At 40.1% G+C, this 13,141-nt stretch overlaps 1 protein-coding gene across 1 annotated transcript in view; it reads left to right on the plus strand.

Annotated features, from left to right (window-relative positions):
- kcnk10b (potassium channel, subfamily K, member 10b) overlaps window positions 1-13,141 on the plus strand; it is a 44,000-nt gene continuing 30,859 nt past the window's right edge. The window contains exons 1-2 of the mRNA XM_033988568.1: window positions 1-55; window positions 10,653-11,065. Coding sequence (XP_033844459.1) covers window positions 1-55; window positions 10,653-11,065 — 468 coding nt within the window. The remainder of the gene's footprint in view (window positions 56-10,652; window positions 11,066-13,141) is intronic.

Consider the following 13,141-nt stretch of genomic DNA (forward strand, 5'->3'; position numbering starts at 1 on the left):
ATGAAATTCCCAATAGAAAACCCGAGGAAACAAGTGAACTGGGACCCGGAACAAGGTCGGTAATGCACGTTTTAGTTATTAATGGCAGCGATTTTTACAGTTATTTTTAACATTTTTTATTTATTATTATTATTTTTAAATCTTTGTTATCGTAAATTTCTTGAGTAAAATTTAAAAAAAAAAAAAAAACACAACATAAATTAATAACATTGATACTGGTTTCATCTAACGGAATGTGTTAGTGGAATGATTGATGTTTTTTATTTTATGATAAATTTTTATGATTATTTTATTTTGTATTGTTTTATTTATTTGTTCTTTTAGGCTACGTACCTCAGTGTTCAATTCTATAGAGTGGTATGATGGAAGTGGATGCTCAAGCAGGTTGTGTCATCCACATTCTTTTTTTTTTTTTCAAAATTTGCATGAAAATAAAAGCATGATTAAAAGCTGGTTTTATGCCTGCTAGTTGCTGGAAATGTAAATGCATCCAAGACAAGACACTTATGGGGGTAAATAATGACTTGCACACAAACTAACACACGCTGAGTTTACATGTTTTATGGAGACAATACATTGACTTACAATCATTTCCTGGAGACTGATCCTATGTCAAAGGAACTATATGAAAGATTTAGATTTTAAATTTCACAAACTTAACTGTGTCCCCTGATACAAGGTAAGCATGTCCAAATCAAATATAGCTTGAACTGATATCAATTGTTGATTTATTCTTAATAACAAAAAACCTGGACATGACGGCCAAGTTATTTATGTTATGATTTGGTGTTTTGGTTCCTCACACGAGTCTCTCATTTGTGTTGCCAGTTTTATTGCTGAAATTCAGTTGGTTTAAACCTAAAATGTCTCTCTCTGATCTGAATGGTCACTGCCTAAACCTCAGCACCTCCAGCCAAACATGAATCAGTGCTAGTGCAGCCTCTGCAGCTCAGTGAGTGAATTCTGGAGGTTCTGAGGTTTCACATGAGGCCTGTTCATAAACTGAGAATGAGAAAAACTTAACTATTGGCAGGTTAAGATTCTGGCAACACAGGTTCAGTTAATATTGTAGTACAATATCTTTTTTAAAACAGCAAGGGCCCAGGCTTCATACACTTCCTTTAAACATACATTCTGGGTTTACATACTTAATGGGGACAATACATTCAATACATTTCCTGGAGACTGATCACACACAGTCACTTCTTGCCTTAACCTTAAGCCTAATGTTAACCTATTTAACCCATATCTGAACTTTAAACCATGTTGTTGATCTAGTTATAAAGGGTGTACATCATGGGGACCTGATTTTTGTCCCCATAAGGCAGGCAGATCCGCACAATGTGATAGATACCTGTCCAAAGAAATTAGCCTAATTGATTCTATTCAAGTCTATTGAGTCTATTCAAAATAGCAAGCTGGATTTAGATGTGATGCATTTGAGGGTACAGTTCGATGGTGGAAAATTGATCTTGAATTGCTTGATTTGAATATGTTAATCACTGATTTGTCAGTATTTTCTGGACAAAATTAAACTTCTTCTTGACTAGAACTGAACTGACCACAGCAGTATTGACCTTTATCCTAGAACCATTGCCCTGATATTGCTTCCCATTGTCTTTGGGTCAGTGGTCACTAGTTGATTACACAAACTCATTGGGGCGACTTTAGCTCAGTTAATAGAGTGTTTGTCCACAATCTGAAGGCTGGCAGTTCAAATACCTCTTGACATAAACATCATTGGTTGAGCAGCGAGATCCACTAACTTGCAGATTCCAGGTCCCACAAATGAATGCTGTTGTTGTGTCCTTTGGCAAGACAGTGAACCCACCTCACCCCCAGTGTTTGTTTACACTGGTGTGTGAATGGGTGTGTGGTTCCTTGATGTAAAACGCTTTCAATGCCTTGAAGCTGGAAAAGCGCTATATAAAAATCTGACTATTTACCTTTAGTTATTTTTTATGTAAAGTAGGTCCGATATGGTGATATGAAAAAAAAACAACAAAAAAAAAAACAAAACAAAAACAAATATCAATATTTTTCCCCAAACACTGATCCATCACAATTTTTGATTTGATTTGATTTATTCCTCTTTTATTTATTTCAATATAATTTCCGTTTTCGTAAACCAGACAGAGTTGACTCATTTCCACAATAATGATCATTTTTCCTTCCAATCGGATGTTTCTCCTGACTGAGCATTGGCTATAGACCTCTTCTTCAGCTTTAATGTTTCACTTTAATGCTCTCTTCTATGAGGGTTGTGAAAAGTGCTTATAAACTCATCGCTGTGAATGATTAAGATGTTCAGAATGCATAAGGTGAGTGAGCTACAGCACTACTAATGAGTACAATAGCATCCGTGCGAGTACAAATAGTGTTTCATTGTAAAGGAGCAGCAGTGATGTTTGCATGGACTGAAATGGTCTGGCTCAGCTGCAGTTGTGCCTATTCACCGCCACTGGGACAAGACCTGAGCCCACCTCGCACTCTCTCTGTACCGCAGGCTACCCAATCCAACCGACTCACCTAACACCATTTGTGCCCCATTTTGTAACACATGCTTCAGTAAACAGGGTGGTCTATGGCAAAAACTTAAAATAACGGCTAAATAAAGCTTAAAGCAGACTTACTCTTATATGTTATAGTTGTTTCCTTCTCATTTACCTTCTGAAGTTGTATTTGGAGTGATTCGTGGATGTTTGAGCAGCCTTTAAGCGCTTAGATTCAAGACGCCATATTGCAGATCAAACCATGTTTTCGCAGCCACAGGTACACGCCCACTGTAACGTACTTAATCTGTTTCCAATTGTATTTCAGTTTCATATCTGTATTAAATATTGGTTTATAGAATGTTGTGAAGTCATCTGAAACCCAGAAATTAAAACTGGCAACCCAAATGAGAGAGAGATTCTGCTTTCTGATAATTGTCTTGTGAACCAAAACATTAAAACATTAAATTATAACTTATCCATAATGTCCAGTGTTTTTGTAATTAAGAATAAATCAGCATTAAAATTGTTAGTACTAAAAGCTATATTTGATTTGAACATAGATGGGTCATGTTTATGTCATTTATTATAAAAAATGACTTAAATTTCTTTGAAGAAATGGGGTATTATCGTTTATCGGTTTGAAAATGGAATATTTGCTGAAAACCACTTATTAAAATGTTTACATTATGTTTAAGTCACTCACACTTCACAGCGCTATCACATCTCAATCTGCTTTTGTATAGTTATGAAAAATGGCCGCACGAAAGTAACGCTTGTGGGCGGAGTCTTGTACAAGAAGTGTCAGCTCGTACCGCTAACTGCAATGAGGGTTCAAATAGTGCCTGGGAGAGATCGCTAGATTACTCAAACATGCATGAATGACATCTTAAACCAGTTCAGGTTTTCAGTTTTTGATGAGCGAACAAAGTTATAAACATAAAAAGCTCCAAAAAGTGGATGTTTAGTCTTTAATACACTTAGACATGTTTAAACAACATTTCTTGAGGTGTAAAAATGCATAATATTGGAATTTCATACTTTTGCTAATTTGTCCTCATAAATATTTTAGCTTACAGTACGCCAGTGGTGGATAAAGTGCTCAATTTTGTTACTTAAGGAAACGCACAGATACAGAGGTAAAAAGTTACTCAAGTAAAATATAAAAATATCCCATTGAAAAAATTACTGTTAAAGTGTAAATGTAGTGATATTGATTAAAAAATGATGCATATTTTGGTCAGCAGTTGCAATATGAACCCATTTTTTAAATTTTTCTTATGAATTTTGTGCATTTGTTTTTGTTTGCTCAAAGCCAAGGGTTGAACTCAAAAACATTAGTCAGGATATTACTATGAACATGGTAAAAATAAGTACTTTTCCAGTTAAAAAAATATGCTCTCAAGTGTTTTGAAGTAAAAATTGAAAGTATCCACTGTAAAATCTACTGTAGTAAAGTACAGATACCTAAAAATGTTCCTTAAGCACAGTACTTTACTATTTGTACTTCGTTACCATCCACCACTGCAGTACGCTCATTATTTTGTTTTCCTGCGAGCGACTGCTCTTCACCTGTCTATGACCTACCTGGCTAGCGTAGCATGACATTGCGCATAATGCTAACATGTTTCACGGTCCGTTGCTTCAGTATTGCGTCACAGAAGATTAACGCATACATTTACCATCTCACGTGTATTCAGATGACTCAAGGACATCCAGGAAGCACTGGGCTGAATACGGTTAGCTTATTCACGTGTCTGACCCGATCAATAACAACTAAGTGATGTCACAACCTGCGCTGCCAATTCAATTCAATTAAGTCACAAAATGTACCTTAAAGGGCACGGTCATGCTATTTTTAGACGAAAAAAAAAGGCCACTTAAAGGAGACATATGATGCTATTTTAGGGGTATTTCATATTAAAGGTGGGGTATTGCACTTGTATTAACTGCTAACACATAACATATTTAGATCACGTTATCTTGTATTGTTTTAAAAATGCTATATTCGTGGAAAATAATGTATTAACATGTTTTATACGTTTCTTTTTAAAGCTCTGAGCCTCACCTCCCTTTCCTCTGACTGATTAACACATAAATACTTGCTCAAAGTGGGACCAAATACCTAAGCTCCACCCACAACCACATTTCAAATTACAAATAAAGCTGCTAAACTAGGCAGTATCTGGACGACTAAAGCGGAAGGGGGAGAAGGGGCGGGGTCTGGCGGTATAAGAAACAGTGTGATTGGTCTAACAGGTATCCCTACTTCAGACTCCGCCCCTGCAGCCAGGTGTTAGTAAACAGAAACACCTGGCTGTGGTCAGGACAGTCCTGAGTGATGTCACATAGTACTTGAAATTGAGGCAACTGAAGGCGGCACGAACTTAGATTTAGGCGTTTTGGACCAGAAAGCTGCAAATGAACCTAGTTTGCATCAAAGTTATCAAAAAAGACTAGGAGCAATGGATTTAGTTTTTAGTTCCTCGGCGCGGCTTGTGTGACCGTAACAAAGGTGGCAGACATGGCTGTAAAGGTTTAAGTTTTCTACTCGAGCGTTTAATCAATAATTTACAATAAATGTGCAAATGGTGCCTAACCGCTGAAGTGATGGCCAGCAGCTGATGGTGGAGCCAGGTGGAGTCGAGCCAGAGGAGCAACCACAGGTCGTTTTATAGGTGGGTGGATGAGCTGGGCCCTATTGCATCTGGATCATCTCCAAAAACAGATTAATTATTAATTAAAATCATGCCTAAATACTTTGGTTTGCACGTAAACTGAAAAATCTGATGGACACGAGAGATGAAGTATGACTTCCGTAGTTACTCAGAGCGTGCCTTGTGATGATGTGACGTCTGTTGCTAATGTATATGTTTCTATGTGCCTGTGGACTTATGTGCTGAGAGATGGAGCTTGATAAAAGCAGACTCCTGTTTATTGACGTGAGCCTGAGGAGGCGGTAATGCTATTTATGCAACAAGTCCATGACTAATGTCCACGGATATGATGTCTGTGTGCAGAGTGTACCTGTACTTGTGGTTGCCAAGTCTGCAACTCGGTTTTGTTTCACATGAATAGACTAAGTTAAATATGCTAATAAAAATATGCATATCTCATTCAGGTGTGACTCAAAAACGTTTGACTTGTGGTTTCTTTTTGTAGTGATGTTCTTACTTGTTTTAGGCTTTTTTTTCAAAGGCTTGATTGTTGGTTGCTATCTGAAAATCTGGCAACTCTGCCAGTACTCAGCTAGGACTAAACAAAGGCTAAACCAGGACTGGACCAAGGCTAAACAAAGGATAAACCTAATGTTCAACCAGGACTAAGCTAAACTGGGACTAAACCAAATCTAAACTTGGATATTAGAAAACATTTTCTACATTTCTTCTTACAAGTTTACATTTTGAGATTTTGAACATAATAGCAGGTTATATCAATAATCACACACAAAATGTAATTGAATTTAGTTTAGGTTTATGTTAGGTTTAGGTTAAGTTTAGTTTAGGTTAAGTTAAAGTTAGGTTTAGGTTAGGCTAAGTTTAGGTTAGATTTAGTTTAGGTTAGGTTTAGGTTAAATTGTTTTAAGGTTAGACTTAGTTTAGGTTAGGTTTAGTTTAGGTTAGGCTAAATTTAGTTGAGGTTTATGTTAGGGTTAAGGTTGAGGTTAGGTTTAGGTTAGGTTTAGTTTAGGTTAAGTTTAAGTTAGGTTTAGTTTAGGTTAGGCTAAGTTTAGGTTAGGTTTAGCTTAGGCTAGGTTAGGCTAAATTTAGGTTAGGTTTAGTTTAATTTAGGTTTAAGTTAGATTAGATTTGGGTTAAGTTTAGTTTAGTTTAGGTTAGGCTATGTTTAGGTTAGGTTTGGTTTAAGTTAAGTTTAGGTTAGGTTTAGGTTAAATTTATTTTAAGGTTAGGTTTAGTTTAGGTTAGGCTAAGTTTAATTTAGTTTTATGTTAGGGTTAAGGTTGAGGTTACGTTTAGTTTAGGTTAAGTTTAAGTTAGGTTTAGTTTAGGTTAGGCTAAATTTAGGTTAGGTTTAGCTTAGGCTAGGTTTAGGTTAAGTTTAGTTAAGGTTAGGTTTAGTTTAGGTTAGGCTAAATTTAGGTTAGATTTAGTTTAATTTAGGTTTCAGTTAGATTAGATTTGGGTTAAGTTTAGTTTAGTTTAGGTTAGGCTATGTTTAGGTTAGGTTTGGTTTAGGTTAAGTTTAGGTTAGGTTTAGGTTAAATTTATTTTAAGGTTAGGTTTAGTTTAGGTTAGGTTAAGTTTAGTTTAAGTTTAGGTTAGGTTTAGTTTAGTTTACTAAACAAAAGCTAAACCAGGATTAAGACAAGATTAAACCACATCTAAACCTTACACATAAATAGCGTCACACTCCTCTTAGAAACTGGTAGAATAGCAGAGAGGTCGTGAAGGGTGAAAGGTTCCTGTGAATAGCTGAAGCAGGACTTATGTACATTAAAGAGTCTATATTTAGCTGTGCTCGTGTGCTTCAGGCCAAATGTACACACTCTTATTTATATGCAAAATAATAACAGAGAGAACATGCCTGAGACCTGCAGAGTGGAGTATTGGATTTGACTCTGGCTTGCACCACAGATAATCAAATCAACAACACTCCTATACAGGTTAGTGTGCCTTCTGCTGCATAACTCTATAACGTGGAGCAGTATACATTACAAATATGGGACTTTAAAGGAGAGCTGGTTACTTTCTGAAGGACCAAACAATGGCTAGACTCGGATTGGACAAGCTAAGCAAAGGCTAAGCCAAATGTTCAACCAGGGCTAAATTACGCTGGGACTAAACCAGGTCTAAGACAAGGGATAACCTGGGACTAAATCAGGATTAAATCAAGACTAAATCAGATGTGAATGAGCTCTAGACAAGAGCTAAATAAGAAGGACTAAACCAGGACTAAACCAAGACTAAAACAGGACTAAACTAGGACTAAACCAGGCCTAAACCAGAACTAAAAGAGGACTAAAAAAGGGCTAAACCAAGACTAAACCAGGGCTAAACCAGGGGTAAACCAGGACTAAAACAGGACTAAACCAGGACTAAACCAGGCCTAAACCAGGACTAAAAGAGGACTAAAAAAGGGCTAAACCAAGACTAAACCAGGGCTAAACCAGGGCTAAACCAGGGCTAAAACAGGGCTAAACTAGGACTAAAATAGGGCTAAACCAGGACTAAAAAAAGGGCTAAACCAGGACTAAACCAGGACTAAACCAGAACTAAAACAGGACTAAATCAGGACTAAACCAGGACTAAAACTGAACTAAACCAGGACTAAACCAGAACTAAACCAGGACTAAACCAGGGCTAAACCAGGACTAAAACAGGGCTAAACCAGGACTAAACCAGGAGTTTAAAGGAGGCGAATTGTTCAAATTCTACTTTTATGAACTTTGAAAGCCTTTTGAATGGCTGTTACTCTGTTTAAGTTACCTTTATGGTCCTGCATTTGAGGCTTGAGTTCCATTTTTTTGCCATTATCCGCCCACAGTGTTATGTAAACATTTTCAAAAATAAAAACGTAAATGTAAATGTGTCTCTTGTTACATTGAAATAAATGTATGAAGAGGCAGTGCCAGCAGCAGAGAAACCATTGTGCAGTTTTGAATAGGAAAAGTGTATAAATATATGTTTTAAAAAGTAGGATTCTGTTAACAGTTGTTATTGTAAACACTCCCGTAGCATTCACATTTGAGAGACTGAAATATGAACTGATAAACTAATACACGAATCCCATGTATTTCAGATGTTTATAGAGGTCTAAGTACAAGATGTATCTATGAAAAGACAGAGGACGCTCTACCATCTAATTGTGCAGCCAACTAGAAGAAGAATGGAGGACACGCTCTTCAATGTGCAGTGGTGAAAGAAGTACTCAATTTGATAAAAGTACAGATACCATACTTTTACTTAAGTAAAAGTATTAAAATATCTGTTTATAAAATTATTTTGTGCAGATTTTGAGGTCTAATGAAGCTACAAATTTAGTGATTTTGATAAACCTGGGTTGAGCTGAGTCGAAAGGCAAAGCTCTCAATTTACTGGTCAATCTATGTACCTCCCCACACCTATGGTCCCTGGTTTAGTCCTGGTTTAGATCTCTGGTTCTACCCTCACCTATGGCCATGTGCTTTGAGCAATGAACAAAAGGACAAAACCGTGGATACAAGTAGTAGAAATTTTTTTCCTCCACAGGGTGGCTGGACGCTCCCTTAGAGATAGGATGAGGAGCTCAATCACATGTTAGGTGCTTGGAGTAGAGCCACTGCTCCTTCACGTTGAGAGGAGCAGCTGAGGTGGCTCGGGCATCTGTTTCGGATTCCTCCTGGACACCTTCCTGGAAGGTGTTCTCACTGGGAACAGGTGCTGGGGAGCTGGAGGAAGTGTCTGAGGTGAGAGAGCCTGCAGAAATGGCTGCCCTCACAACCCGGCCCCAGTTAAGCAGAAGAAAATGGATGGAGTGATTTTTGCTTTTTAGTCTTGTTCAAAATGTAGTGGAGTAGAAAGTTTCATAAAGTAATTACTTTAGTACTTTTACTTTGTTTACATTCCACCTCTGTCTATGTGTTCATATAATGCATTTCATTTTTTTTAACGATATTGACAACTGTAATATTTAATCATTTCTGAACGTCTGGTCTTCCTTATATTGTTTGCCTTTTACATGATGATTTCCTGATGAGCTATTCTTGTCCTGTCTAATTGCTTTGCGCGAAATGTCAGAGCACTTTAGCAAAAGTTGCCTATTTACCAGTCCATAAATGAGGAGACGTGCAGGTTCATTTGTGCTGCTGCATTTCATGACTCATATTTTCTCTGTAAATCCATTAGTGATTTAGAGTTTAGTCAGTGCAGACACAGTTAGACTCTGGGACCAATGTGCTAAGACAGAAGAACAAATTACTCAAACTCTATGAACCTCTTGCCCTCACAGTCTCTACGGTTACACGCACAGAGAACTCCGAGTGAGCTAAACAACCACATTCAAATTGTCTTTGCCCCAAAACTTGTCAGATCACTGCTGTCCCAGCCTAAAGCAGGTCAAAAAAACAAATAGGTGTAAATGAAGGGCTAGGAGATGTTCAGGGGCATTTAGTAATTAGTGATCATTAAACTTTGCAGCTAATTGCTAATAAAAACAGTTCTCACACATATAACCACACTTACGTCAGAAACAATCTAAAATGAGTAAGGATCCAAATGTATTTCCTAATAGATGGCATTTTCTTACCTCGTGCAGTTGAATGACTCGACTACTCACCTAGTGCCGGACCGTGCTGTTACATGCAACAGATATACACACACGAACCAGCGTCTCCAGATGTTCTTGAAAGACGATTTAAGATTCCATTCGCAACATCTCAATTGTAGTTCCCGGGTTTACATATATTTTGATAAATTAAACTTTGTAATTTAAACTGGACTAAACCAGTTATCCGGTTTTCCTGTTGTGGATGTAAATGTGGTGAGTGTTCATGTGGTTCTCCGGTTGGAGAAGTCAGGATTCCACCTTTGCCTTTTTTTTTTTAATCTCAGAAAGTCTGGATTTTAATGTCACCAAATATATAATTCCATTCTGTTTTTTAGTGTTTAATAGACCTTTGCGTAAGAGGACCTTCACGTGCGAGCACTCTTGTGTATTTTTCATCTCGTAACTTTTGGCTATTTTTTTATATAGACTTTAGTACTTTAGTGATGCCTCATTAGGGAAATTCACTCTTTGCTGTTGACACATCCTTCCACCTGTGCCGCTGGGGCAGCCTGTCAGGAGCACTGAGCTAATGCAGCACAGTTTTGGGTTAATGAGGGAAACCAGAGTGCCCCAAGGAAGCACGCCCACACACAGGGAGAACATGCAGACTCTACACAGAAAGGCTCGGGCAATCTGAGAATGGAACCCGGAACCTTCTTGCTGTAAGGCGTGAGTGCTAGCCACCACGCCATCAGTTTAAAAATTACATCGAGAAACCACAAATGTATAATTAGGTTAAGTTTATAAAGTAGAAGTAGTAGTAGAGCTGTAAGTTGGATATAAGATTTTCTGACCAACAATATTCCAGTTTTGAACTTCTTATCATGAACATTTTGTTTTTATCTTGTATGTAACATATCTCCCACCTAACTCCCTCATCTCCTTCTCCTACAGTGGCAGTCCAGACCAACCTGGCGCCTCCCAAGAAGGCCCAGCCCGGAGCAGTCAAGTCCAGCCTGGTCCAGTCCAGCGTCCAGACCATGCAGAACCCCATGGGCTGCGACCCCAAGTCCAGCGGGCACAGCCCCTTACCCCGGCTCTCCATCTCGTCCCGCTCAGCCTCGGTGGTGACGAGCCTGGACATGACGCAGGACCCCGCGGCGGCCCTCCACTCAGTGATGAAGTGGCAGACGGTGCTGGCTGTGTTCGTGGTGGTGTTGGTGTACCTGGTGTGCGGCGGTTTGACGTTCAGCTTCCTCGAGGAGCCGTACGAGAGCCAGCAGAAGACCTTCATCACCCAGAAGAAGAGGGCGTTTCTGGAGAGGCATGAGTGTGTGAGCCGAGAGGAGCTGGACATACTCATCAAGGTACGTGGGCAAGGAGGGACAGGGAGCGAGATGTGGAGGCATTTTGTTTATCCCGAAGCACATTGAGCAGTGAAGAAATAAGTAATAATAGAAAGCTCAAACAGTGTCAGTGCAGCCTAACAGGTAGAGTCATCAGATCCAGTGTGAAGACAGTTTGAGGTGAATAACAGCCCTCAGGACAAAATAATCCCTCCTCTGTGACATCTGTGTCCTGCAGCATCACAGCTGTGTCCAGGGGGAACCAAGTGAACTGTGGGGACAACAGGAATTGGATGGTGATGAGAAAGACCACTCCTTCTGGAAGGTCTTCTACCATATTTGGTGTAGAAAGCCCGTGGCGTTGTTATAAAAAGTCTATAGCACTTCAGAGCTAGCTGGTTAGCTAGCTCCATGCTGGGTTGCCATAGATTCAGGAAAAACAAACTGCTCAAATCGCACAATCCAATAACCCTTAACTTCCATCCTATGAACTGCACCAGCTGCACTTCTTAGTTGATCAAAATCCCAAAATGTTAAGTTAAAAATTTAAAATAAACATAAAATTTTTAAGCTTAAGCATTAAACATTAAAGTGTACCAGCCAGGCAGCCACAGAAGCATCCAACCACAACTATGGCCACCACAGAACTGACTTTTTGCTTTGTGGGATCATATCTGTGGTAAATATTGATCACACCTTTACATCAGTTAAGTGGCAGTTAGTGGAAAAAAGTTGAAAAGTAAAGTACAAAAATATAGAAGTTCTAAAACAATCCCTCTGCCGCTGTTATTAATTCAGAAAACTCAATCCAAAATACAAAGACAATTTATGCACACTTTCTGACTGTTTAAACATTCATTTAACAAAATAAATGAATTTTTATTAGTCTAATCATAACTAGAGTCTAAGGAGTGTTGGAGGAGTTGTTATATCATGGTTGCCAGATAACAGCTATAAAATTACCTCCTTGTATGTCATATCTGATGTTTAAGATTTTTTTTGTTAAATCTTAACTGTAATGATGTTAATTATGTAGTGAAATTAGAAGTCTATATATAGTTTAAAGCTGGGATACCTAATAAAGACAAACCCAAGCGAACCAAAACAAACCGATGACAACGGATTGTCGTAACGGTGCGGATAGGACCAAAGGATGCAGACCAGAGCAGTTTTAACAGTGTTTATTTACAGCGGTGAAAATGCAGTCTTTAAACAGGTCACAAGAGCAGGTACAGGAACCGGGGAGCGGGAGACGGGTCAGGCGGGTGCGGTGCAGGTAGAGGCGGGCAGGACAGGACCAGAACGGGGATAGAAGCAGGTGCGGTACCAGGGCGGGCGGAGCAGACGAAGACCAGAGCGGGGAGCGGGCGACAAACCAGAGACCAGGACCGGACAGGAGACGAGACGAGCAGGAGACGAGACGAGCAGGAGACGAGACGAGCAGGAGACGAGACGAGCCGGAGACGAGACGAGCAGGAGGCGATACCGGGACTGGAACGTGACGGCAGGAGCTGGGCGAGTAGAGGCAGGAATGTTTTACACGCGGACGGTCTGGCACCGAGTGTAGACTGCCAAGCCTTCTTGTACTCAGCAGCAGGTGGTGGTGATTAGGCTGATGCACCCCAGGTGTGCACGGGAGGAGTCAGGCACTCCACCCAGCTCCAGACACACAGGTAGGGGAGGGGGAGAGAGCACGGGAGGACAGGGAAACTGACATCATGACAGTACCCCCCCCCTAAGGTCCACCTCCTGGTGGACCCCCAGGCTTGTCAGGATGAGCGCGGTGGAAGTCTCTCACCATGTCGGGGTCCAGAATGCGTGCCCTGGGCACCCAGGATCGCTCCTCCGGACCGTAACCCTCCCAATCGACGAGGTACTGGAGGCCCCTACCACGGCGACGAACGTCAATCAGGCGGCGGACGGTGAACGCCGGGTGGCCGTCAATGACTCGGGCGGGCGGTGGGGGATCGGCCGGAGGGCACAGGTCGCTGGTCCGGACTGGTTTAACCTGGGAGACGTGAAAGGTCGGATGAATCCGGAGAGACGGGGGTAACTGGAGGCGCACCGCCGATGGATTTATGATCCTCATGATCTTAA

The sequence above is a fragment of the Periophthalmus magnuspinnatus genome, chromosome 22 (genome assembly GCF_009829125.3).
Source record: "Periophthalmus magnuspinnatus isolate fPerMag1 chromosome 22, fPerMag1.2.pri, whole genome shotgun sequence".
NCBI lineage: Eukaryota > Metazoa > Chordata > Actinopteri > Gobiiformes > Gobiidae > Periophthalmus > Periophthalmus magnuspinnatus.